Source organism: Notothenia rossii (assembly GCF_949606895.1).
Source record: "Notothenia rossii genome assembly, chromosome: 4".
NCBI lineage: Eukaryota > Metazoa > Chordata > Actinopteri > Perciformes > Nototheniidae > Notothenia > Notothenia rossii.
In genome coordinates this window covers 3,078,953-3,106,010 of record NC_136902.1, presented here as the reverse complement: position 1 = coordinate 3,106,010, position 27,058 = coordinate 3,078,953, and the positions used below count along the sequence as shown (strand labels likewise).

Here is a 27,058-nt window from a genome sequence, read left to right as displayed (position 1 = left end):
CACGGTACGATAATATCGCGATAACAAGTCCACGGTACGGTATTTATCGCGATATTGAATAATAAAGGGAAGAAGAAAAAAAATCATAACATTTTTTTTTTCAATAAAACATTTTTTTACTCGGAAAATGTTTCTTTATTACATAATAAATCTGAGTTTTACAGCCTTTTTGTAGGATAGCAGTATTTTAAATTGTCAAAAACAAAGTGACAGTAACAGACTGGAACAAGAAAACCAGTGTTTTTGTACCTACTGCTACTACCAAACAAAGTAAGCATTTTCTTTATGCCACTGCATCTCACAAATAAACAAGGACATTTAATAATCAGACCCTGCAATAAAATAAATCAAGTTTCACTTTAGTTTTTCACTCACTCAGCATCATCAGACAGGTTTTTAGGAATATGAGAATGTCCACATTTCCAGGTATTTATAAGCTGGGGTGTTTGGGCATTTACAATATCCCCTGCTCTGGAAACAACTCTCTCGCTTGGTACTGATCTTGCTGGGACAGCAGTGGTCGCGTTAACCGAATATTTTATTTAACAATGACGGAAAAATGTGAAAGCAGTCTGTCATTTTGACAGATTAGAACAAACTCGGAACAGCGCCAACGTTTCCCCAGAGCCAGGCTCTGATGTTATGCCGTGTTATGCATGCCGTCCAAAAGGAAATGATATAGTTCCCAAACCGTACTTTGCCGTACAGATCAATACATGTCTGGGAGGTCTTGCTTTACGCTGTGCGGTGCGCGTCCCGCGAGGTGCATGCACACACGGCATAACACCGCCCCCCCCCGTTGACAGTTCACGAGCATGCTCTATCGTGAACTGTTCAGACCCGACGGGTAATAAGGGATTATGACGGATATTTTACGATCCTGTCTGTCAAAATGACGGACAGCGAAAAAGTCTAACGCCAGGCCTATTGACATGGCGTGATATAAATATATGGTTGGTAATTGTCAATGTCTCTAGGTGTGTAAATGTAGCCCTGTAAATACGATGTCCTTTTGTGTTATCTGTTGTTTTATTTTCATGTTGTAACCTACTTGCTGCCATGTTGGACAGGTCTCTCTTGAAAAAGAGATCGATGATCTCAATGGGACCACCTGGTTAAATAAAGGTTTTTTTTTTAAAAAGTGTTTAAAAAAAAATAATAATAATTTTTCCCAAAATTTTTTTTTCAAAATCGCGGTAGATTTTGTCAGTCTCACGACGGTATTGGGAAGTTTATTTACCGCGATACCGCGATATTCGGTATATCGTTACATCCCTACTATATTGTTCTATACTGACCCATTCCTCCCACCTTTCCTCAAAGATATGCATTTGGTTTCTAATCTAGTTGTTTCCTCCGTTACATAGATTTCATTTACTAAGTTCTTCCATCGTGAGTTTACTGAGTTTTTCTCTTTCAGACAATTCCTTGTCATTAGTTTGATGATCTCTTTTCTAATGACCAGAAATAGATAGGAATCTTTTTGTATCTCCTCTGGTGTTTCCCCAGTAATAGGGAGAATGGGTTTTTGTTGAGAGAACAAGATATTGGACATTTCTCTTCAAACTGTTTCCCAGAAGTCTCCCAACACATCACAGGCCCAGAATATATGTGTCTGGTTTCTGCTCAGCGCGTTCTCTCCAGCATTTTGAAGTGAGGGTTTGTTTGTATTCACTTTGAATCTGGGGTGTCTTCAAGTATGGAATTAAAAGCTTCATGTTTTCTTTCCAGTAGTTTGAGTTGGTGGTGTTATGAATGTTTCTTGTTCTACTGGTATGTTGCAGGATCATTCATTTCCCCATTGATCTGTTACATTAATAATACTGTGTTCATCTTGATTTTTGAATTGTAATATTTGAACCATCTTAGTTTGAAATGTTGTTTCCACTCCAGGGTCATAAACTGTAAGCATGTATTTCATTAATGGCTTGATGAAAAGATCTCTTTTTTAAATGCCGGATAGATAACTCCTCACTGGAAGAATCTGAATAAATGGTATTTGAGTAAATCATATTTTAACGAAAGCTGTTCAAAGGATTTCACGTCTTTACCATCGAACATTTTTCCAAATGTCCTCAAGCCCTTAGAAGCCCATAGTCTAAACATGTGATCGTCTTTGTTAAGTTCGTTAGGAGGGAAGTCTTGATCGGTTCACATTTCTTTCAGGAAGATTAGGTTTTTGATTACGACTGACTTCCCTCCAAACCTTAAGTGTAGCAACAACTAGGGCTGAACGATATACCGTGTCATGGCGATAACCGCGATATGCGCATGCGCGATATTCACAACGCAGGGACGTGCGGTTTTATTCATTTTTAAAAAAAATGCTAACGCACTTTAGCACAGAATTCAAAATAAAGATACCCTTATTACTTATCGAAACTGCACAGACAATATATCCGATTAAAGCTGAGACTCCACAGATTATTTAATTATAGTATCTAAGCGATCCGATCTCGCGACAGGGGAAGCAAACACAGACATCACAACACGTACCTTTACGGAGCTTTTAGGGAGATCGTCTCACCGTAGCTGTTAATCTGATCAAAAGACGTGTTCAATGGCATTAAAACGAGAAAAAACGCGGCTGAATCGGTTAATCCATAGGTTGATAATGTGTCTGTGTAATAATGTTTTTCATTTATAATCCATAATTCCATTTGTATCTAAAAATCGGAGAGGAAAAGTTAGCTGCTAATGGTAGCCACCGGAACGCAAGGAAACCCTCTTCTGGGGCCATTTGGGTGGATTTTCCATATCTCTGGCCCCCCTTGGTCGATTTTGACGAATGAAATCTCTTTATAACCGATAGAGCCAATGGAATCGAGGGAAAGTTCTACAGACACAAACACGTTACCAAATAAGGAGTGAGAGTGACACGTGGCCAAAACCGGAAGCTGCATACACTCTGGTGGCTACCATTAGCCGCTAACTTTTGTGCTCCGATTTTTACATAAAAATTGAATTATGGATTATAAACAATTGCTTCAAAGCCACAGATACATTATCAACCTATGGATCAACCGATTCAGCCGCGTTTTTTCTCGTTTTAATGCCATTGAATACGTCTTTTGATCAGATTGACAGCTACGGTGAGACGATCTCCCGTAAAAGCTCCGTAAAGGTACGTGTTATGATGTCTGTGTTTGCTTCCCCTGTCGCGAGATCGGATCGCTTAGATACTATACTTAAATAATCTGTGAAGACAATACCTTCATCCGGTTAAATATAGTTAAAAAAAAACGCAATATATATCGCAGGGGGAAAAAAAAATCGCGATTTCAGTTTTTTTCAATATCGTGCAGCCCTAGCAACAACCCATTTTTTTATTATTACTTTCTAGAAGTTTCTTTATCATTAAACACACAAGTTTTGATCACAATGTGTTAGAGTTTAAAATCAGATCTATATCATGTCCCACCAATAACAGAGTTATGTCTTAATGCTGATAGACTGGGAACATCTGATGGTATCAAGTTGAACATATTGAAACTTTATTGGTTTGTTAATTGTGTTTTTGTGCGCAATAAATGTTCAGATGCTCAGAGAAGCCAAAACATCCGTCATCCATCATTCATATCCACATATTAATTAACATTTAAATATGTACATCTCTAATATCGTCAAGTGATTCATTTAATTTCTGTTTCTTTAGGTAACAGTCAGTCAGTGACAGCAGGAGCACAGACATGTGATCAGATCACACTGACAAATCATTACACTCTATTATCATATATTATTATATATTATATTAAATGCACTAACAGCAAAGGTCTATCAGAACATGTCAAATCTTTTTTTCATCAAATGCTTGAGGTTAATATAATGTTTCCTCTTTTTTAACACATGTTGTAATATATGTTTTATTATAGACTTACTGGCTGTGTGGGCCTCTCAGAGACTCTCTGTCAAGTCATAGCCTCAGCTCTGAAGTCTGACCCCTCCCATCTGAGAGATCTGGACCTGAATAACAACGTTCTGAAGGATTCAGGAGTGAAGCGTCTGATTTCTGGACTAAAGAGTCCAAACTGCAGACTGGAGGCTCTCAGGTCAGTTCACTGACTGCAGTTCATATTGATCTGTTTGTGTTTATGATTTTCTGAATTTGAACAAATACAATGTTATTTTTATTTGTTCCGTTTTTGCTAATGACTGAATATTGATCAGAGTAACAGAGAGAAGGTGAATGTGTGAGGGAGAGAGTTTGAGCTTCCACAGACTCACCCTGTGCTCCATGAGTCAGTGGAGATGCTGTCACAGGGTGTCCGCGGGGTCTTAAAAAGTATTAAAAGTTGATCAATCAATTTAGCAAAAATTAAGGCTATTAAAAAGTATTAAAAAGTATTAAACGGCATTTTCCAAGGTATTAAGAAGGTCCACAGCAACGACAACATGAAACACCCTTTAATTTACTGAAACGACATGACGGGAAACTCCCCAAGGCGGCCCCATGCATAGCGCGCCGTAAAATGCTGCTTATTATTTTAAGTTTCGTTGCCCTGCTCAGATTATCAGTGGATTGTTTCTGCTTCATCTCTGACATTAAAACCCTGTTTGACTCTGAACAGATTATTAAACCTGGAGTTATTTCAAACAGGAAAATTGTTTTCTAAACTTACATCATGTTTTCTTTATTCAGACTGAGGGGCTGCAGCTTGTCAGAGATCAGCTGTTCTGCTCTGATCTCAGCTCTGAAGTCCAACATCCATCTGAGAGATCTGGACCTGAGTGAGAGCGCTCTGCAGGATTCAGATGTGGAGCTGCTGAGAGATCTTCTGGAGAGTCCAGACTGCAGACTGGAGACCCTCAGGTCAGTTCACTGACTCTCTGTTACTGCTGGAGATCTCACATGTTCACTTTGTAATTGAACCTCATTTATATTCATTAATAAATTACATACATAAAGTTATAAATGTCCTTATATTCATATTTCATTTTAACATACTGAAGTAAGAACTGCAGACATACATGTTGAGTGTTTCTTAAAGGAACTGTAATAGATGTTAGTTGTAGAAAGTAAATCTATGTATTTAATATTTAGTAAATGATAACGTCTGAATAAAGGTCATCTGAAGTCACTTTAGTTTTACATGATAGAGTTCACTTTCTGAAGTAGACAGATGTTTCTGTTCCCATTCATTTAAATGTTGAGTAACATCTGATTGGATTATAAACAGGTTTTTATCCTCATCATGTTTTCTTTATTCAGACTGAGTGGCTGCAGCTTGTCAGAGATCAGCTGTTCTGCTCTGATCTCAGCTCTGAAGTCCAACATCCATCTGAGAGATCTGGACCTGAGTAAGAACGATCTGCAGGATTCAGGAGTGGAGCTGCTGAGAGATCTTGTGGAGAGTCCAGACTGCAGACTGGAGACCCTCAGGTCAGTAAGGGGTCTCTGCTGGTTCAGCAGTATTGTATGAAACACAGGGAGGTGTTTCTCTCACTGGGGAAACAGATCAGTGATGTTACCCACTGACTGCAGGCTCTCTCATTCTTCCATCAACTATAGAAGGCCAGCTGGAAATGCAAAGCCACATTTAGTAAGTGATCAACTTTCCACCAGACATATGGGATTTGACAGAAGAGTGGAAAAGGTAGTCTGTGTTTGATGGGATGTTTTGAGCTCCTTGACTAATGACTGTTACTTCCTGTCATGCAGCTGAGAGCTGTGGCAGTCACTCGTAGTGTTTGCAGAGAAGATATGATGGGATGTAAAGCATGAGATCAGTCAGGACTCTGAAGCTGACTCAAAGAACAAACACTTATTTTAAACTGGATCCATAACTGTTGGATTGTGTTCATCCCTACAGGATCAGAGATGATGAGACGATCAGAGCCGAGATCCAGAAGACCTGTGAGTACTGAATATCCTCCATTCATCTAGATATGAAACTCTTTGATGGAGCATGTCCTCAGAGGAAAACAACACTCTGGTTTCTCTCTCTTCATCATTTTGTCTGTTTCTCTTCACAACAACTGTCTATCAACACAGTGACGCGTTCACTGACACTCTGTAACATGTAAATAAACTCTGAAGAATAAAACACATGAAAACATCAACATTATAACCAGTGGCGGCCGGCCCATAGGGGCGCTAGGGGCGCCGCCCCCCCTCTTCCCACATGTTTGATTGTCATTAAAAATTAAAAATAAATTAAAAAATATATTTCCAAAAAATATATATATTTTATTTTTATTTTTATTTTTAAAGAACAAGGTAAATATTATATAGTTGGTATCAGTAAAATGTATAATCTACAATAAAATCTCGTTTAAAATTGTTTTACGATGTCTAAAGTTACTGATAAGTCACATGTTTCCTGCCTGGCCGCAGCGTGTATCATTACCCTCTCTCGTCCGGGCGGTAGAAAGGAGCCCTCAGCCAGAGCAGCTGCAGCCAACAAGCTGACTGTTGCTATCTGTAAACTATGCCGCTGAAACATAATTTCAGCCAATCAGCGTCGTCAGATCTGATGCTCAAAGGGCGCCCTTTCAGCGCCCTGACCTGTGAGTTGTTTAGACTCGTATCCAAGGTGACGCTACAGTAGGGGATGGCTGCTTCTGCAGGTGTAGACTCCGGTTCTAGTGGATCGCCGGAGCTGTAGATTAACATTTACATGCTTATTGTAGTTGTAAGGGCAAGGCCTGTGGCACCATGGAGCATATGTGTGGGCTGGACCTGTATTTTACGGGAAAGGAGTGATCAGAGGGTCGAGTTGTCGATTCTTGTTCAGTTTTCCTCTTCCTCATCCTGTCAGACTTTGAGTTGCGCGCGCTGCTAAAGAGACGCGCTACCATGGAAACCAAACAATGGTGTAGCTGTATTAAAGTCCGAGTGGAAACAGTCGTGAGTAAATCTGATTTTGTCAGAAATCGGGAGTCTCCCGCGAAAATCGGGAGGGTTGGCAAGTATGACACACACACACACACACACACACACACACACACACACACACACACACACACACACACACACACACACACACACACACACACACACACACACACACACACACACACACACACACACACACACACACACACACACACACACACACTGTTCGTATTTAGTCTCCTGATTTTAAATGCCCTAGTATGTTTTTGTCACCATTTCCATAGCCCCACCAAAAATATTTTCCACCAGCCGCCACTGATTATAACCAGTTTGTTACACAGGGTGTCCGCGGGGTCTTAAAAAGTATTAAAAGTTAATAAATCAATTTAGCAAAAATTAAGGTTATTAAAAAGTATTAAACGGCATTTTCCAAGGTATTAAGAAGTCCCACAGCAACGACAACATGAAACACCCTTTAATTTACTGAAACGACATGTCGGGAAACCCCCTCAAGTCGGCCCCATGCATAGCGCAGCGTAAAATGCTGCTTTAAGTTTCGTTGCCTTGCTCCGCTCTGTGGGGGAGGGGGGGGGGGGCACTAAACGACTACGGTAAAAATAACGGGTCCCAGGTCCCAAGGTGGGCAGACCGGCATACGCAACGCTCTGGGGGGTCCAACGGCTCCGTGTGTGCCCTATATGATCATTTTCTGATTTCATTTCCCTCTCCCCACGTCTCCTGCTGCTGCTGGGCTGTCAGAAGAGGGGGAGGAAAAGAGAGGAAGTCACCGTTTATTAAATATTCTTATATTATTGAACAGAGAACAGAGTCGTTATCAATTGGTTTTAAAGCTCAATAAATAACAAAGAAGACCTCTGACCGGCACTTTTCTAATTTTGTACGGAAGATTTAAACTTTAACGGACATGTTGACCGGCGGAACATTTTTTTAACGGAAACTCTGCCGCACGGTCCCCTCGTTCCTTGGAAGAGGCGGTGAGGTGGGTGTTTTTCATCTGCTGGTGGACTACCTGAGAGCTATACAGCAGGAGAACACGCCGTCCACCGCGGAGAATAAACAGAAGGGCAACCATGGCAACCATGCTCCGGGGTCTTCTTCGCTGCTTTTGGTGTATTTCGGGTGGCAGCAGCGCCACTTACAGGCCTGATATATGTACTACAGCGTTTCCAGCATTTCCAGCGGTCTAGTGTGAACGGAAACGTTAATGAATCGAATGCGTGTGAACGGAAGACTTTTTTGCGCTTGCGTATGCGTTTTACCGTATGCGTCCTTGTGGGGCCGGGGTCTAAGCCAAACTATATCCGGTCACAGAGATCTGCTATTTTAAAGTAAAGTTAACACATATAGACCCTAAATATAGTATATATTAAGAACGAGAAAAGTCTTAACATATCTATCCTTTTTGTAAACATATGACAAATGTGTGAGGGTGATGACGTCAGAGCATCGTCCTATGTGCCAGGGCTTAGCCCCGGACAGCCCCAGCCCAATTTAACCCCTGGGTATTTGTGAGGGAGCTCCTATATGGCATTACCCCGCTGAAGCTCACCAAAGTTTAACATATTTCATAGTTCAAAGTTTTGTCAATTGTTTTGTTTATTGGTCAAATACTGGTTTCTAATGGTTTCTGAGGAGTTTTACTGGAATGAAAGAGCACAGAGTACAGAAGCAACAAAGCAGCATACTGCATTAAACCTGACCTTCACAGAGAGGTTGAAGTTCATGTGGAAGGGAGGCTTCAGTAGTCTGTCTGCACTCTGTTTAGTTTTGCTATCTTACAATCAATATAGTAAATGTGAGGTAAAGTGTGTTGCCAATGTAACCGGTTAGAACTCAAAGTTGCGATGAGGTCTAAAACGTATGGAAAGGGTCTTAAAAAAGGTCTTTAAAGGTATTAAATTTGACCTCAGGATTCCTGCATATACCCTGGTTACAGTATTACCATCAAAATATACTTCAGTACAAGTAGAAGTACTCAGGTCTTGTACTTGAGTACAAGTAGAAGTACTCAGATCTTGTTCTTGAGTAAAAGTAGAAGTACTCAGATCTTGTACTTGAGTAAAAGTAGAAGTACTCAGATCTTGTACTTGAGTACAAGTAGAAGTACTCAGATCTTGTTCTTGAGTAAAAGTAGAAGTACTCAGATCTTGTTCTTGAGTAAAAGTAGAAGTACTCAGATCTTGTTCTTGAGTAAAAGTAGAAGTACTCAGATCTTGTACTTGAGTAAAAGTAGAAGTACTCAGATCTTGTACTTGAGTAAAAGTAGAAGTACCAGAGTGTAGGAATACTCTGTTTCAGTAAAAGTCCTGCATTCAAAATGTTCCTCAAGTGAAAGTAGAAAAGTATTCTCATCAAAATATTGTGAAAGTAGCGACAGTAAAAGTAGTCGTTGTGCAGATTGGTCCATTTCAGAATAATAGATATGATATGTTTTATAATTATTGATCATGAAAGTGTTCTCAAAGCTGGTAAAGGTGCAGCTAGTCTGAATGACTTTGTATACTGCAGGGTAGCTGGTGGATTTACTCCAGGTGGAACTAAAGTCTGATTTAACACTTGATTATATTTCACATCATTCATCCACATCTGAGAAGTAACTAAAGGGATTAAATACATGTAGTGGAGGAAAAGTACACCATGTACCTCTGAACTGTAGTGGAGGAGAAGTACACAGTAGCCTAAAAGGGAAATACTCAGGTAAAGTACAAGTACCTCCACATTGTACTTAAGTACAGTACTTGAGTAAATGTACTTAGTTCCTCTCCTGGTCTGTAAAGCTCTCCCAACATATGCAGGTTAGCATCCGGCAGCTTCTATGTGCTGGGGACCCGTACTGTACATTTCTATCATCACACTTTGGGCTCCTCAACATGTGTGGGTTCCCAGCAGGACTCTCTGAGCTGCAGACACATTCTTTCTGTGACTTTGTTCCAGATATCTGGAGCATAATAACTGAAGCTGTTTCTCCATGTTCAGGAACTCCCATCCCCCGAGTCCTGCGGCAGGAAGCGCTCCTTCTCTCCAAGAACTCCTGGACCCTGCAAGCTGGTCCAGAACCAGAGTCCCAGTGAGGAGTCCAGCCAGTCCACCTCTCAGAGTTCAACTAAACTACAACATTATTAAAGATCATGTTTCAAGTTCAAAAAGGATGCTTTCAGACTGAATCCAGAAGTTTCTCAAGCTGCAGTCAAAGCAGATCATTTGTGAAATATATAAAACAATTATAAAACTGTAATAAGAATTACTCTGAATACTTTCTTTGGACATTTTATTTATATTTCTTTTAATCAAATGATTCTGACTTTCTCTCCGAGTGCTTTTCTCATGAATGAACGACTTCAATCTTCTTTCTTTTCTTGTGTATTTCATAAACAGGATATTGTTGTTTGTCCTTATATCCTGATTGATGAGTCAGCAGTAAAGCAGCCAGGCGGTAACGGTCAGCTGGCATGTGTATCTGTTCATTGGCTCATATGTGTAGCATGTTTAATGGCAGTGTTTTGAAAATGGCTGCCAGGTGAATATGTCAGATCTCTGTGTGTTACTCAGAGAACCGTGTGCAGGGTTTTAGAAAGTGCAGAGTTGAATTGCAGATTGTGTGCGGAGCTGAAAATGTGTTTAGAGTTCTGTTTGATTGAATCCAGTCAGTGTTGCTGCAGCAAAGCATAAGGGCTCAGAGCTTGGACCTATTGTGTTCACATTATATACGCTTCCTTTAGGCAATAAGGAATCACTCGGGACATTTTCATTGTTATGCAGATGATACTCGATTATACACAATATAGACCAAAGTATTGGACCACCTACACATTAGAGAGATACCGCAGGTCCTTCCTTCTGAAGTATTATTTGAAGTATTAAAGTAACGTGTTATGGCAGGAAAGTTCAATCTGGTATATTCATTTTAATGTCACCTTATATATATTCATGTGTGTTACATTTGAAGGGACAAAGTATATTTTTCCTCTCCAATATATTGAGGTGAAGTCTTTGTGTTCAGAGAGGGATGGGAGCAGGGGACATCCTAATTTGGGGATAGCTCCAAGACTCTGGAATGTTTCCCTCATAAAAGAAGAGGGTGCGTTACACATGCTTAGGGCAAATGTGTGTGTTTTCATTGCAGTAAATATATGTGCTGCATGATTACTGTTCAACTATACCTCTGTTTTTATTCTTTCATGTGCGGGTAGTAAATGGCTACAAACATTGTGGAGAAATTAGCTGAAACATGTTTTATTACTCTATATGAAATGGAAGCAGCTTTTATGATTGGGACGAGAGAGCTGGGGGAGGGGACATTCTTCTTAAGATCACCAGCATGTCAATGATCTGGGAAATCGACTTGTTTTCAATAGATGTGTGTGGTTAATTACTTTGTATTAATAATAACAGTATGTGTAAAGGAAGCTGGAAATATGCAATGTGAAACCTTTTATTTGAAGTAGAGATGTGAACAATAGCTCAAATGGCTGGAAGGGCGGTAGGACCAATGAGTGTGTTCTCTATACTGGGCCTGTGTGAAGTTTGACTATTTGAAAAGCATCTCTAAATACTGCTTAAGAGCATAGGTAATGTGTTCCTCGTTATTATTGATATGAAAGTAATTAACATGTATTACGTATATTTAGCCAACTATAACAACTATATCTTAAAACATACTTTTAACTTGTGTGTGGTAACCTGAGGGGGGGAAGATGGACACAGGGACAAAGAGCCATAAAGGAGATGTGTGTGTGCTGGCTGCAAGATGTGAAATAAGATAAGGAAACTTGTTGTTTAGAGCAGGTTCGTACCAGACACCAAAAGGTATCTGGTTTTCGTCAAATAATAATAATAATAATAATAATAAATTGTATTTGTATTGCACTTTACATTTGAAACAAACCTCAAAGTGCTAAAGTACATAATAAAAAAAGATAAAGAAAACCATTTGCAAGAGTCAAAATATATAAACAGGTTAAAAAACAAGTTTAAAAACACGTTTTAAAAAGGAGAGGCAGGGTTATTAAAACCGGCTTAAAAAGCTAACCAAATGCTTTGTTAAAATGGTAGGTTTTTAGTGCTCTCTTAAAGTCAAACTGAAAGAGTCTTTTTGTTTCCGGGTTTCTTCTGCTGTGTCGCGCTGATTGGGCACGACAGGCCATGTGTTGGTCTCTCCCAATGAGATGACCTCTGAGGGGAAGCACCCACACACCTCCTCCTGTGTTTTTAGTATGAAAGCCTGTGTTTTCCTTTGGTTCGCGCTCTTTTTCTTCAGGCTGACCAGAGAGTGAGACAGGAGAAAGAGCAGGAAGTACTTCCTTTGTATTTGTATTGTTACTTTGTGTCATTAAAACAAGATTATTGTTTAACTTGCATTCTGGTGTTTCTTAATCCCTTCCTTTTTACGACTTTACCCAGTTTACCAAACGACACGCGGAGACGAGGTTGGTTTTAAACATCCTCAATCTCCAACACTTCCTGCAGCGGTCAGACTATATAACCACCACGACCCCTAGTAGACCCCCCACACAACAACACAGACTATAACACCCCTTGTTTTAAATACCAACTATGTCTATGTGCAATATATACCTGGCTGCTAAATCCTCTGAACTGTTACAGGATGTGTATTTGTAAAATGTGTAACTTTTTTTAAATGATAATTTCTTGTTTTAATCTTGAATACTTTGTTGTCTGCATGCTTTAGGGAACATGAAGCTGTCTCTGGCTCTTTCTGCTGTAACAATGTACATTTCTCCTCTGGGACTAATAAAGGGATTCTGATTCTGATCACACCTGCAGGAGCTTTCAGGACATCCCATTCCAAACTCTTAGGCTTTCATTTGAACTTGGTCCCCCTTTGCAGCTATAACAGCTTCCACTCTTCTGGGAAGGCTTTCTACAGATCTTGGAGTGTGTCTGTGGGAAGCCCTTTCATCCAGAAGAGCATTAGTGAGGTCAGACACTGGTGCTGGACGAGAGGCTGGCTCTCCGTTCTAGTTCATCCCAAAGGTGTTCAGTGGGGTTGAGGTCAAGTTCTTCCACACCAAACTCATCCACCCAGGCCTTGATGGAGCTGCTTTGTGGGGTCTCAGTCATGCTGGAACAGAAAGCTTCTTCCTCCCCAAACTGTTTCCACAAAGTTGGAAGCATAGAATTTTCCAAAACGACTTGGTAAGATGAAGCATTAAGAATCCTCTTCACTGGAGCTAAGGGGCCGAGGCCAACCCCAGAAAAGAACCATAGCATGACCCCTCCTCCACCAGACTCTACAGCTGGCACGATGCCGTCAGGCAGGTAAGGTGCATTCCCCAAACCCAGACTGGTCCATCAGAGGACAGATGGAGCAGCGTGATTGGTCGCTCCACAGAACACCTTTCCACTGCTCAGAGTCCAGTGGTGCTTTACCCCCTCCATCTGACGCTTGGTGCTCGCTGAGGAAAGGCTTGATGCAGCTTTTTCTAACAATATACAATATTTTAGAGCTCCATACAGTAGCTGGGGACTTTAACTATATCATGATGCTAATACTTTGCTACTTTTACTTGAGTAACATTTTGAGTACTTCTACTTTTACTCAAGTACTTCTGTAAATGACCATAAGAACCAATTTGATTCCTTCAGTGTCCAAAACCCAACAATATTAATTTATTAATTAACCGTATTAACTTCCTCCAAACCTCAAAATGATGACTATGCGTTGATATATGTTGTCATTAAACGTATTGATTAATCGACTAATACTGTAGAAACAGAATCAATCAATCAATCAATGTTTATTTATATAGCCATCCATCCATCTTCTCCCGCTTATCCGTGGTCGGGTCGCGGAGGTAGCAGTTCCAGCAGAGAGCCCCAAACTTTCTTTTCCCTGGCCACATCAACCAGCTCTGACTGGGGGGTCCCAAGGCGCTCCCAGGCCAGCGAAGAGATATAATCCCTCCATCTGGTTCTAGGTCTACCCCTCGGTCTCTTCCCAGCTGGACGTGCCTGGAACACCTCCCTAGGGTACCAATGTTTATTTATATAGCCCAATATCACAAATGTTACATGTTTCTCAGTGGACTTCACAGTTTGTACAGAATATCAGTATGACAAAACGACACCCTCTGTCCTTAGACCCTCACATCGTACAAGGAAAAACTTCCAGAGAAAACCCACAGTTTAAAGGGAACATGGGAGAAACCTCAGGGAGAGCAACAGAGGAGGGATCCCTCTCCCAGGACGGACAGACGTGCAATAGATGCCGTGTGCAAATTGAAAAGATAATACATTTGCAACATAGGTAGTCCAAATGTTTGGAAATGCATGTGTGTATAATAGGAAGATGAATCCACGAGGATATCCATCCAGGACTTATGATCCAGGACCACAGCCACGACTCAAGATCCAGGACTCGCAATCCATGACACAGGACCGCAGGATCATCCATGACTCCGGATCCCGGCGTATATAGACACCAAAAAGAAAGAAATTTGGGGAAGCTGGGTTAATCGGAACAGAGAGTACACAGGTATAGACAGAGAGAAGGAAGAAGTAAGATGTCCCCCGACAAACTAAGCCTATATCAGCAAAACTAGGGGCTGAATCTAATCAGCCCTAACTATAAGCTTTATCAAAAAGGAAGGTCTTAAGCGCACTCTTAAAAACGGATAGGGTGTCTGCCGCCCGAACACAAACTGGAAGCTGATTCCACAAAAGTGGAGCTTGATAAGAAAAGGCTCTGGCTCCCATTGTACTTTTAGAGACTCTAGGAACAACCAACAACCCTGCATTCTTGGAACGCAATGCCCTAGTTGGACAGTAGGGTATAATGAGTTCTTTAAGGTAAGATGGCGCCTGCCCATTAAGGGCTTTGTAGGCCAGAAGAAGAATTTGAAATTCTATCCTGTGTTCTATACACAAGTTATTGAGCCGTTTCCGCTCTACATCCTGAACTCCTCCCTTCGATGCAATGCACTTCCGTTTTGGCGGACTGGGTTTGTTTTGCTAGCTAGCTCCGTTGTGCCGACAAAGCACTGATATCGCAGAGACAAAGAGGATATAACAATTACAACATGAAGAAAAGTGGTTCGGGAACTACGTGTGCGGTAGTTGGTTGCAATCACTCGAGAAAGCACCTGAACGAGTGGTTAGATAGAGAGTGCTACGACCACAAACCAGCACCCAGCACCCAGCCATGTTGTTCATTAAATACAGATAAACACAACAAATACTGCATGCATTGTATTTTTTAATATTATATATGAATATTTTCATAGTGATGTAATTGTGTGGGCTGCTTTTATATTTTAATTTGTAATACCTGTTAGGATTAAACATGTGATCTTTCTTGTTGAAGCCATTTCTTTAGTTTCCTCTAAACAATTAATTCATTCAGTGTTATTTATGTACAGTATGAGCTTAATATGAATGATGAACTGTGTTAAAAGAAATTGTAGCACTCTAAGGAACATATGAAATGCAATAATGCAATAACAGTGCAATAATGAAATTAAATTACATCAAACTTTATTTTCACTCAAACAGTACAGGCACATATGATATATTGCACAGCATAAAGAGATCATGTAAATTGTGCATTATGTAAACAACAGACAACTGTTGGCTCCTGTGGGCATGACCTAAATAAGGCAGTTTATTTTGGTTTTATGCTGGGCCACGTCGTCATGTTATCCTCCCAGTTTTGCACTGAATTCGGGTGGGGGAGAGTAACGCCATCTCCAGTCAAAGAAGTAGAATCGTGTTCCCAAGCTAGCATCACTGTTAGCATCGAAATCGCTGTGTTTACACCAGTGCCCGTCTGACTGTTTACACCGGTTTACACCGACAGACGCTGTGCAAAAGACTTCCGGCGGAAATGAAGTGCATTTGTGTAGTGTCATGGCGCTACCCGTGGTTTGTCGCGTAAACTTGTCTATAGGGAGCCAGTGTAAGGCAGCCTGAACAGGATTAATGTGGTCCCTTTTCCTAACTCTGGTTAGTACACGAGCTGCAGCATTTTGAATCAGCTGAAGTGACTTGACTGACTTCTTGGTACACCCTGATAATAAGGAGTTACAATAATCCAGCCTTGAAGTAACAAACGCATGGACTAGTTTCTCTGCATCGTTTTGAGGCAAGATATGCCTGATTTTTGCAATGTTACGTAGATGGAAGTAGGCGGTCCTTGAAATTGATTGTATGTGGGTGTTAAAGGATAAATCCTGATCAAATATAACACCAAGATTCCTTACAGTCTCACTGGAGGCCAAATTAATGCCATCCATAGTTAGTATATCTGTAGATAATTTGTTTCATAGATTATTCGGGCCAAGTACAATAACTTCAGTTTTGGTCGAGTTTAACATCAAAAATTGTAAGGTCATCCACGTTTTTAAGTTCTTGAGGCAGTCTTGAATTTTATTTAGATGATTAATTTCATCAGGCTTGATTGATAAATATAGTTGAGTATCATCCGCATAACATTGAAAGTTTACAGAATGATTCCTTATAATATTGCATACGGAAGCATATATATTGTGAACAAAATAGGTCCAAGCACTGAGCCCTGTGGCACTCCATGGCTAACTTTGGTTTGCGTAGAAGATTCATCGTTGACACGTACAAACTGAGAGCGTTCAGATAGATAGGACCTAAACCAGCCTAAAGCAGTTCCCTATATGCCAACTAAGTGCTCTAGTCTTTGCAATAGGATATCATGGTCGATAGTATCAACATAGTAGAGCAGAAGTAAAGTTAAGGTGTGTAATGTATTAGATGTATTTCTTCAGAATCATAATGACCCTATAGACTTCGTATGGCAGCCATAATAATAAGTGAAGGACTCAGACACATTTATATCTTTGCTGTAAAACAAGAACTTTATTGTCAAGGATTGTTGGAAAAAGGAGAATCCTGTCCAACGCCGCATGCAGTTTCCCAGTTTGGTTCAGAGTGTAATGTTCAAGTCTGTTTCCCACCCCCATAAATATAAATTCAGTTTGACCAAAGATATGATTACATTCTGCAACACGCGGGAAGGAAATGATCAAAAAGCCAAATGCACCAAACCGTCTGTATTTATCTCAGGGAATACAGACGGAGCTACAGGACGTTGCTGCAGTCGTCATGAATCAGAGCTGAGGTGTAAATAGTTTCATTCTTAATCACACGATGCAGTAACTGCTAATACGACCCAGACACATTTAGACTGATCCATAACGCTGCGTTTAGCTGTATGTAAGCCGGGAACACACTGTGCACAAGACCTCAAATAACTCTGATTTATAATAAAGTTTGAACATGTTTAGTTGAGTTTTTCATCTCATATTTGTTTTTCTTTTAAGCATCTGAAGTTGAGCTGTGTATGAAATGTGATATAATAATTAACATTAATTTAAAGATCATGGAGAGTGAGCACTGCGGTCAGATCACATGTTATTTTAAGGGTAAATGAAAAAAGAAAAGTACTCAGGTCTTCCGATGTGTTCCCGGCTGTTGGCATAGTTTGCTCTTTCCCCTGATGGGTGAGACTCAGATCTGAGAAACACAGAACATGTAAACTGATCCACGTCATGCAGCCGTTACGACATGCATGCTTTAAAATGTAAACCTTTGGCAGAACCAGAAGCCTCCTCAGGAAGTGGAAACGACCACGGCCCGACACGCAGAGTAAAACATCAACAAGGTAAAGAGAGACGCTCCAGGTCTGCAGGCAGAGGGGGGAAGCAGTGGAGTCCAAATACTTCCTTACTGCAAGTACATGTTTCTGGTATCAGTACTTTACTCCACTACTTATTTTTATGAGGACTTTGACTTCTTACATTGATAACACAAATACCTGTACTTTCTACTTCTTACATGTTGAACTCAAATACCTGTACTTTCTACTTTTTACATGTTGAACTCAAATACCTGTACTTTCTACTTCTCTCATGTTGAACTCAAATACCTGTACTTTCTACTTCTTACATGTTGAACTCAAATACCTGTACTTTCTACTTTTTACATGTTGAACTCAAATACCTGTACTTTCTATTTCTTACATGTTGAACTCAAATACCTGTACTTTCTACTTCTTACATGTTGAACTCAAATACCTGTACTTTCTACTTCTTACATGTTGAACCCAAATACCTGTACTTTCTACTTCTTACATTTTGAACACAAATACCTGTACTTTCTACTTCTTACATGTTGAACTCAAATACCTGTACTTTCTACTTCTTACATGTTGAACACAAATACCTGTACTTTCTACTTCTTACATGTTGAACACAAATACCTGTACTTTCTACTTCTTACATGTTGAACACAAATACCTGTACTTTCTACTTCTTACATGTTGAACACAAATACCTGTACTTTCTACTTCTTACATGTTGAACCCAAATACCTGTACTCTCTACTTCTCTCATTTTCCAAACAGGCTGGTTCCTTTAGTTTGAATGTGTGTTTGGTGGCGTGATCATTATTATTTAGAGTCATTGCGTGCCTATTGATTTGAACACGATCCGTGTATCCATCATTTCCTGGTCTTCTCTAAAGAAGAGGGACCAATGGAAACGTTGTCATGTTGCCGTTGTTCAGCATGGAAACATTCATTAGCTAACAATGACGTTATTCTATATTTATCTTTATCAATATGAAGTGAGGTCAGGTACTCTTTAAAACAGCTGCTAGTTATGGGTACTTTTTATTTAAAGGTGGGGTAGGTAAGTTTGAGAAACCGGCTCGAGATACACTTGTTGTCAGTGGCGGCCGGCCCATAGGGGGCTAGGGGCGCCTCCCCCCCTCTTCCCACATGTGCGATTGTCATTAAAAATAGAAAAAAGAATTTAATTATTTTTTTTTAAAGATATATATTTTTTATTAGGAATATGAGCATGTCCAAATTTCCAGGTAGACGCTGGGATGTTTGGGCGTTTACAATATCCCCTGCTGTGGAAAAAACTCTCTCGCTTGGTACTGATGTTGCTTAACCGAATATTCTTTTTAACAATGATGGAAAAATCTGAAAGCAGTCAGTCATTTTGACAGATTAGAACAAACTCGGAACAGCGCCAAAGTTTCCCCGCAGCGAGGCTCTGGTGTTAAGCCGTGTTATGCATGCCCTCTAAAAGTAAATGATATAGTTTCCAAACCGTATTTTGCCGTACTGACCATTGAAATGTCTGGGAGTTTTTGCTTTACGCTGTGCGCGCTCCCGCGAGGTGCATGCATATCTCGGCGGGCATGCATAACACGGCATAACACGCCCCCCCCCGTTGACAGTTCACGAGCGTGCTCTCACTCTCTCCCCCCCCCCCCCCCCCCCGTGTCAGCGCGACACGTTAGTGGCGAGTTCAGAGCCGACGGGTAATAACGGATTGTGACGGATATTTTACGATCCTGTCTGTTAAAATGACGGACATCGAAAAAGTCTAACGCCACCTCAGTGGGACAGAGAGATATGATTTGGCCATGGGTGACGGCAGTGACAGCAACTGTGCTTTGTCTCTCCAACACTTACAAAATAAAATTAAAGTTTTTGCCAAGAAGGTGAGGCTTATTGACAGGGCGAGATATAAATATACTGTTGGTACTTGTCAATGTCTCTAGGTATGTACATGTAGTCCTGTAAATACGATGTCCTTTTGTGTACGTTTATTTATCGCGATACCACGATATTCGGTATATCGTTACATCCCTAGTCGTGAGTAAATCTGTATTTGTCAGAAATTGGGAGGAAACCGGGAGAGGGCAATGAAATCGGGAGTCTCCCACAAAAATCGGGAGGGTTGGCAAGTATGACACACACACACACACACACACACACACACACACACACACACACACACACACACACACACACACACACACACACACACACACACACACACACACACACACACACACACACACACACACACACAACATTCGTATTTAGTCTCCTGATTTTAAATGGGAATTAAATCATGTGAGTGTTCCCAAAGCACCAGTGGTCTGCAGTTTGTGTGGGCCTACTGTACTGCAGAGTTTTTACTGTAGAAACTATGTCCAGGACAAGGTATTTGGAAGTTTTGGAAGATTCATAGCTAACCACACTGAAGATTATAGATTATCTCATATTTTTAAGCCTCAATTTGTCCCCCCCCCCCTCTAACATCACCAGAAGTCATAATTTAAGGGGGTCATTTCTCAAAATGTTCTTCCGGGGGAACATCCCACCAGACCCCCATAGTATGGTTTGCACACCATTTCCATAGCCCCACCAAAAATATTTTCCACCAGCCGCCACCGCTTGTTGTTATATTCCATGGAATGCTCTAAACATCCCGATAGCAATGAATATCTTTAGTGCTTTGACAAAAGATCCATAAAAAAATAAAAAATGTCATCTGTGGAAGCCCTAATACTCTAAAAAGCACGACCAATCATTTTAGCCGTTGGATGGCCTACCTGCCTGTCAGCCTTCCATCTGTGCACAAACTTATCTCGTGCCCTCATTGGTCATGTGCGCGTTCGTGTGTGTTGGAGGAGGGGCTCTGGAAGGAAGTGGCAGATTTTCTCCGGTCATGTATTTTCTAATTCTAGTGCACTCGAGCTGGTTTCTCAAATGTACCTGCCCCACCTTTAAGTACATTTCAAAGCCTCTTTACTTTGACTTGAGTTAAGAAGTTTAGTCAGTACTTCTACTTTCACCTGAGTATTTTTAAACACGAGTATCTGTACTTCTACTTGAGTAAAGGATGTGTGTACTTCTGCCCTCTCTGTCTGCAGGAGGCGATGAGTTTGGTCCCCGCTCCCGAGATAATCCAAAGTGATGCATAAAGTGACCTCCAGTCCAGAGATAGTCCTTCCTCACGCCTCAGTAATCTTCCTCCTCCTCCTCCTCCTCCTCAGGCTGCAGGAGGTAGCTGTTCTGCAGGCAGCTGTGCAGGTAGTTCACCAGCGTCCTCTGGAGGTGCTGGATGCTGCGCGGGGCCCTCAGGGTGTGGCCCTCATCCGGGTACAGCTGCAGGGAGTAGTTCGCCTCCACCTTCACCAGCCGGCTGAGGAGCTCCGCGCTGTGCTGGAAGTGAACCCTCGCTGCGGGAACACACACGCACGCACACACACACACACACACACACACACACACACACACACACACACACACACACACACACACACACACACACACACACACACACACACACACACACACACACACACACACACACACACACACACACACACACACACACACACACACACACACACACACCAGTTGTAAATATGTAGTGGTGTTTACTGTTAAATATTTCTTTGAAAATAATTTAGTATAATAACACAAATTCTGTGACAGTGACTAAAGGCCCAGATACACCGGCCCGAAATCTGCAGTAAATGGGAGTCGGGCCGAACATGAGCGTGGGCACGCCCTATTCGGAGTGGTGTGCGCCGCACCGTCGGGTCTTTTCTGCCGACCTGACGCCTTTTCTTGCCGATTCAACAGCGTCGGGAACACCACCGGAAGTCGGACAAAGGGATAACACCGATTGGCTTTTCAGCTAGCGAATCAGTGCATGAGAAGCGTTAACGGAAGTGAGGGAGGTAAACAAATGATTTAAAATGGAAGACGGAACACACACGGACGGCTATTTCACCTCATGGGTTTATAGAGCTCCTGTTCGTTCATGTTTTCAACGGACGAGAGTGAACATGGAAAGAAAAACGCTATTTGTTGTTTGTTTATATCACGGAGTCTGTTCTTCTTCTCTGTCTTCCGGTTGTTGCCTCTTTTGAATGATGAATACACACTACCGCCGCCTGCTGGTAAGGAGAGTTATTGCCACTCACGCATGCGCAGTTCATACGTGCTCGGCTCGGATTTGCGGTGTGTTCCAGTGCGCGAAGTCGGCAAATACGCAGGAGAGTCTGGCGACGCAACAGTCGGTGTCGGCGTCGGCTACTTCTCAGGTGACTGGCCGGTGTATCTGGGCCTTTAAACCTCCAGATTTTAGTCACTGTACTCAGGAGATTATTTTTGTGGGAACTTCTCCCCTTCATATTGTGTCCCTCATGTTTCCTCTTCCCTTTTTGTGAATGTTTCACGTGAGAAGAGTCGGTGTGAGGGGAAAAACTATTGAATAACGACTGATACTGATATTGTCAGTGAATAAACGGAGATCGCCTCAACTGTATGCTGGCTCGGGTCTCATCCATCAACAACAAAACACCACACACACACGCACGCACGCACGCACGCACGCACGCACGCACGCACACACACACACACACACACACACACACACACACACACACACACACACACACACACACACACACACACACAGAATCAGATAGGTTGCCATCTTACAATATCTACAGTGAGTGTTTTTTGTTGTTGAGGAAACATGATGGTGTATCGTTTTTTTTAAAAACTTTTATTATCATTACACAGTTGGCCTACTTACTATGTAACAAAATGCTTTCTCTGCATTTGACCCATCCTAGTGTTCGGAGCAGTGAGTCTATTCTGTGTTTTCCTTTAGTGCCCTGCTCCCAGATTACTGGTGGTCGAGCTTCAGACTGAACGGTGAGTCACAGCTAAACCTAGGGCCAGGGCCGTTTCTAGCTTTTTGGGGGCCCTATGCAAGATGCTGTTTGGGGGGCCCTAATTTTTACAGTTTTGTTTAACTACAATGGGGGGATTCCGAAGCCTTGAAGATGATCTGTGGAGATGCATCTATCTGTTACACTTTAATAGGAAAACAGGCTAATTTCACAAAATTGAAATTTACAACAAATTATACTAAAAAGGTAAACATAAGGTTCCTCTACGTCAATAAATGCAAGAGATGCAGCATTTTCTCAACAATGTATAATTAACATTTGTCATCTTCCTCAGACGTCACTCATTGGCTGACAGCCCAACGATGATTTGGACTTTATTTCCCCAAAAACCCAAGCCACAGCTTTGCTATCGTTGCAGTTTAGTTGTGTTTATATCCTACATTTTATTGTTAAGCATATAATGCTTCACCGAACACAGGAGGGGGCTCGGCTGTCTACAAATAAAGACGGCTCATTTGAATTCTCCACAAATATGTTGAGGCTGAACCTGAACTTTCAGCTTGGGGGCCCCCTAGTGACCGCGGGAGCCCTATGCATCTGCATAGTCTGCATATAGGAGGAAACGGCCCTGCCTAGGGCCCCTGTACATCAGACAGTTACAGCTGTTTAGCTTTTAAGGTTATTTGTATAGTTACATTTACATTTTGCTCCAAGTAAAATGATGACACCATGAATCTCAGGGAGGTGAGTAGCCCCAAGGTGTAGATAAAAAACAAAGCAGTATAAGAACAGTTGTAGCCGCGTCGCACAAAGCATGTTTTGTGCTGTATGTTGCTGGACGTTTGAGAAAAACTAATACATCTAAGTGAGAACAACATGGGAAACCCTGAACAGTGTCTCACCGTCTGCCGTCCCGTGAAGGATCAGGAAGTTCTCGTCCTTCAGCTTGTTCACCTCCTCCAGCAACGAGGCAGTCTGGAAAGATTTACCAGCAGAGTATGAGCTTTATTAGTGACAGAAACACAGACTAATGCACATTACAATGTAAATGTTGAGTTGTGGTTTCCATCCTGCATTAGTTTCGGTTAATACTCCTTCAGCCTCACCGAGTACGCGTGCTCCTCCTTCGCTGGAAGACCCAGAAACCTCTCTGAGAACGGAGCGCCTGCAGGAGAAGAATACATGAGCTGTGTCTCTGTTCGCTCACTACCTCCACCTCCTGGGTGTTTACCAGAGAGAGAGTACACACATCCTTTACTCACGTAGAAGTACAGATACTCGTGTTTAAAAATACTCTGGTGAAAGTAGAAGTACTGACTAAACTTCTTTACTCAAGTCAAAGTAAAGAGGCTTTGAAATGTACTTCAGTAAAAAGTACCCATAACTAGCAGCTGTTTTAAAGAGTACCTGACCTCCCTTTATATTAATAGAACAATAATGTCATTGTTAGCTAATGAATGTTTCCATGGTGACCAACGGCAACATGACAACGTTTCCATTGGTCCCTCTTCTTTAGAGAAGACCAGGAAATGATGGATACACGGATCGTGTTCAAATCAATAGGCACGCAATGACTCTGAATAATAATGATCACGCCACCAAACACACATTCAGACTAAAGGAACCAGCCTGTTTGGAAAATGAGAGAAGTAGAAAGTACAGGTATTTGAGTTCAACATGTAAGAAGTAGAAAGTACAGGTATTTGTGTTCAACATGTAAGAAGTAGAAAGTACAGGTATTTGAGTTCAACATGTAAGAAGTAGAAAGTACAGGTATTTGTGTTCAACATGTAAGAAGTAGAAAGTACAGGTATTTGTGTTCAACATGTAAGAATTAGAAAGTACAGGTGTTTGTGTTCAACATGTGAGAAGTAGAAAGTACAGGTATTTGGGTTCAAAATGTAAGAATTAGAAAGTACAGGTGTTTGTGTTCAACATGTAAGAAGTAGAAAGTACAGGTATTTGAGTTCAACATGTAAGAAGTAGAAAGTACAGGTATTTGTGTTCAAGATGTAAGAATTAGAAAGTACAGGTGTTTGTGTTCAACATGTAAGAAGTAGAAAGTAGGTATTTGTGTTCAAGATGTAAGAAGTCAAAGTGGTCAGAAAAACAAGTATTGGAGTAAAGTACTGATACCAGAGAAATGTGCTTCAGTACAGTAACAAAGTATTTGTACTCCACTACTTCCCCCTCTGGTGTTTAAAGAGTTAACGCTCTGATCTGAACTCACTGTAGAGCCTGAAGTCTGTGATGGGAGCGACGGCGGCCGTGCACTGGAACAGATTCTCCGTCGCCGCCAACATCTTCAGAGACACATATCCACCAAACGCCTGCAGGAGGAGAGAGAGAGAGAGAAGTGTTGAAACAACAGGGGGTGTTTCCCCAGGGTCCTGTGCTCTTGATATAAAGCTGTCTGGGGGGAAACAACATGAAGGAGATATTTGAACAGTTCCCTTTATGCGTCACATTGAGAGGAAATTCAGAAGGGACATAAAAACACCAAACTAATTCAGTATGCAGAAGCTTTCAGGAATATAACACCTTTCATTCTTAAAATGCTGTCACTTCTCCATAGAGGACCATCCAGCTGCACTGTGCATGTTACATTTATATTTAATGTAATATTTCATTCCCTCTTAATGTAAATAATATCCTGCTGTATATTCTGTCTAAAGCCTAAAGCCTCTAAAGATTTCTTATCTTCACGGCCTACTGTATATTTTCTACTTTTGAATGCTGCTTTAATTCTACTTTGAGATGTTTAAATGATAGTATTGTTTATTTCTACTCTTTTCTATGCCTTGTTTTGTTTTGTTGTTTTTGATGCTGCTGCACCGCAAACCTTTCCTATATTGGGATCAATAAAGTACCTCTGATCTCATCGGGTGAGTGTGTTGCAGAGAAACTCCCTCTGGAGGAAACAGGGATTTTAGCCTCTGCAGACCGTTTACATGCACTAACCCAATAGCAGTGATGCAAACACAGGTATGGTGAAAAAAGAGAGAACTATTTGAAGCAGAAAAAAAACAGCGTAATATACCATCTGACAATGACAGATTTGTCTTTTTGGATATTTTACAAATCACTCCCCTTTCAAACTCTATTCTTGTTATTTTTAACAACTTTTTTTTGTTACTGTCATATAATATTTTATACCTGTTAATAATTGAGTCTCTAATGTCTCATTAATAACTATAATGATCATATCAAGGTGTGCCTTAACCTCACTGAGCTGAGGTTATTTGAGCCTCTCAGGAGAGAGCTCTCTTCCACCTGGTTGTAGAAAAGCTCTTTAAATTCGTTAGCATAGCTAGCTAACCAGATGCTAATAACAACAGATCGCCACTGTGCTTACAACTAAAGACACAGACTAGCAAACACTGCGGCATGTGTACGGCTCCTTATGGGTACTGCAATATTTGAAGAGCTGGAGCGGCGTTCCGATGCTCTCCGTTACACCTTCCACACGAGACGAGACGAGACGCTCGTGTTGTGTTCAATGAACCTGTCCTTGGCCAGGAAAAACAGGCACTCGCTTGTTTAATTATTTTGCGATCTAGATTTCTTCTTCTTTTTTGAAGTGAGAAGTTGTCCGTCCTTCAGTCGGACGGACGGACTGACGGACCCCCCCCCAAAACGAAAACTCTTCGGTTCTCCACGAATTACACAAGTCACCCAAATCAGCGGTAAAAAAGCGGGAGGCGCCGAAAAGCGACTAATTTGCATCACTGCAATAGACCACACTGCAGAAGCCTAGAGCCTCTCTTTGAATATTGAAATGGTTCAATGTTGTCACCTTTCCGTAGAGAACAATCCGGCGATCATCGATGTACGGCAGCTTCATCAGCAACCTGTGGAAACATCATGAAACAAATAAGTGTAATCATCAAATTCATGTTGTTACATCACATGTTCTTTTAGGTTGCTTTTCTTTTATTTGTTTTGTTTATTGTTATTTTTTTTCTTGTATTAAGTGTTCCAGTAATGCATGTAGCGTGATTTTATTTGATTGTATTGACTCGCTTACAATGAATCTGTTTTAGGCTGACTTACACAATCTGTCCAGAGACGATGAGACATAGCCTCTTGGTTAACATGTTTACAGACAAGTTGATTAATGTGCACTGTCCCTGTTGAATAAATAATAATAATAATAATAATAATAATAATAATAACCCTAACCCTTCACAAGAAAGAACAAAAGTTCAAATGAAGACCACAGGAACATGAATATAATCACAGACACACACACACACACACACACACACACACACACACACACACACACACACACACACACACACACACACACACACACACGCACACACACACACGCACACACACACACACACACACACACACATCTGAAGGAGAAACCGATGTCTCATTAGTTTTTTCAAAGCTTCTCCAGAGACGCAGAGCGAATGACTTTAGGGAGAGAGTTAGTGAATGTGTATAATGAGTCACTGACTCGACCACTGAGAGGTAATCCTTCACTCTCATGGACCCCAGCTTTCGAGGGTCCATGCTGGGGCTCTTCTGTCCGCGGCCCCCCCCACTGCGGACCCCCACCCAGGCGAGGGCCACACCATGAGACCCCAAGAGGACCTGGGGCCACTCCAGAGAGAACTCCTCCGTCACCACCTGACCCGGCTCACCATCCCTGAAGAACAGGAGGAAGAAGAAGAGGAGGAAGAG

The 27,058-nt window shown here is 41.4% G+C and overlaps 2 protein-coding genes across 4 annotated transcripts in view; one reads left to right on the top strand and one right to left on the bottom strand.

Moving 5' to 3' along the window:
• The window catches only part of LOC307035619 (protein NLRC3-like), a 43,804-nt gene extending 31,597 nt beyond the window's left edge, over positions 1-12,207 (top strand). For all 3 annotated transcript variants that reach the window (XM_079675201.1, XM_079675202.1, XM_079675200.1), the window contains 5 exons: positions 3,873-4,049; positions 4,640-4,810; positions 5,210-5,380; positions 5,811-5,854; positions 9,833-12,207. In XM_079675201.1, the coding sequence (XP_079531327.1) occupies positions 3,873-4,049; positions 4,640-4,810; positions 5,210-5,380; positions 5,811-5,854; positions 9,833-9,834 (565 nt within the window). In that variant the 3' untranslated portion in view covers positions 9,835-12,207. The remainder of the gene's footprint in view (positions 1-3,872; positions 4,050-4,639; positions 4,811-5,209; positions 5,381-5,810; positions 5,855-9,832) is intronic.
• A 6,916-nt stretch (positions 12,208-19,123) lies between these two features.
• The window catches only part of LOC307037687 (inactive dipeptidyl peptidase 10), a 44,272-nt gene continuing 36,337 nt past the window's right edge, over positions 19,124-27,058 (bottom strand). The window contains exons 18-23 of the mRNA XM_079678744.1: positions 26,832-27,023; positions 26,157-26,211; positions 24,591-24,690; positions 23,467-23,525; positions 23,263-23,335; positions 19,124-20,890 (exon numbers count right to left, since the gene is read on the bottom strand). Of these exons, the coding sequence (XP_079534870.1) occupies positions 20,670-20,890; positions 23,263-23,335; positions 23,467-23,525; positions 24,591-24,690; positions 26,157-26,211; positions 26,832-27,023 (700 nt within the window). The 3' untranslated portion in view covers positions 19,124-20,669. The remainder of the gene's footprint in view (positions 20,891-23,262; positions 23,336-23,466; positions 23,526-24,590; positions 24,691-26,156; positions 26,212-26,831; positions 27,024-27,058) is intronic.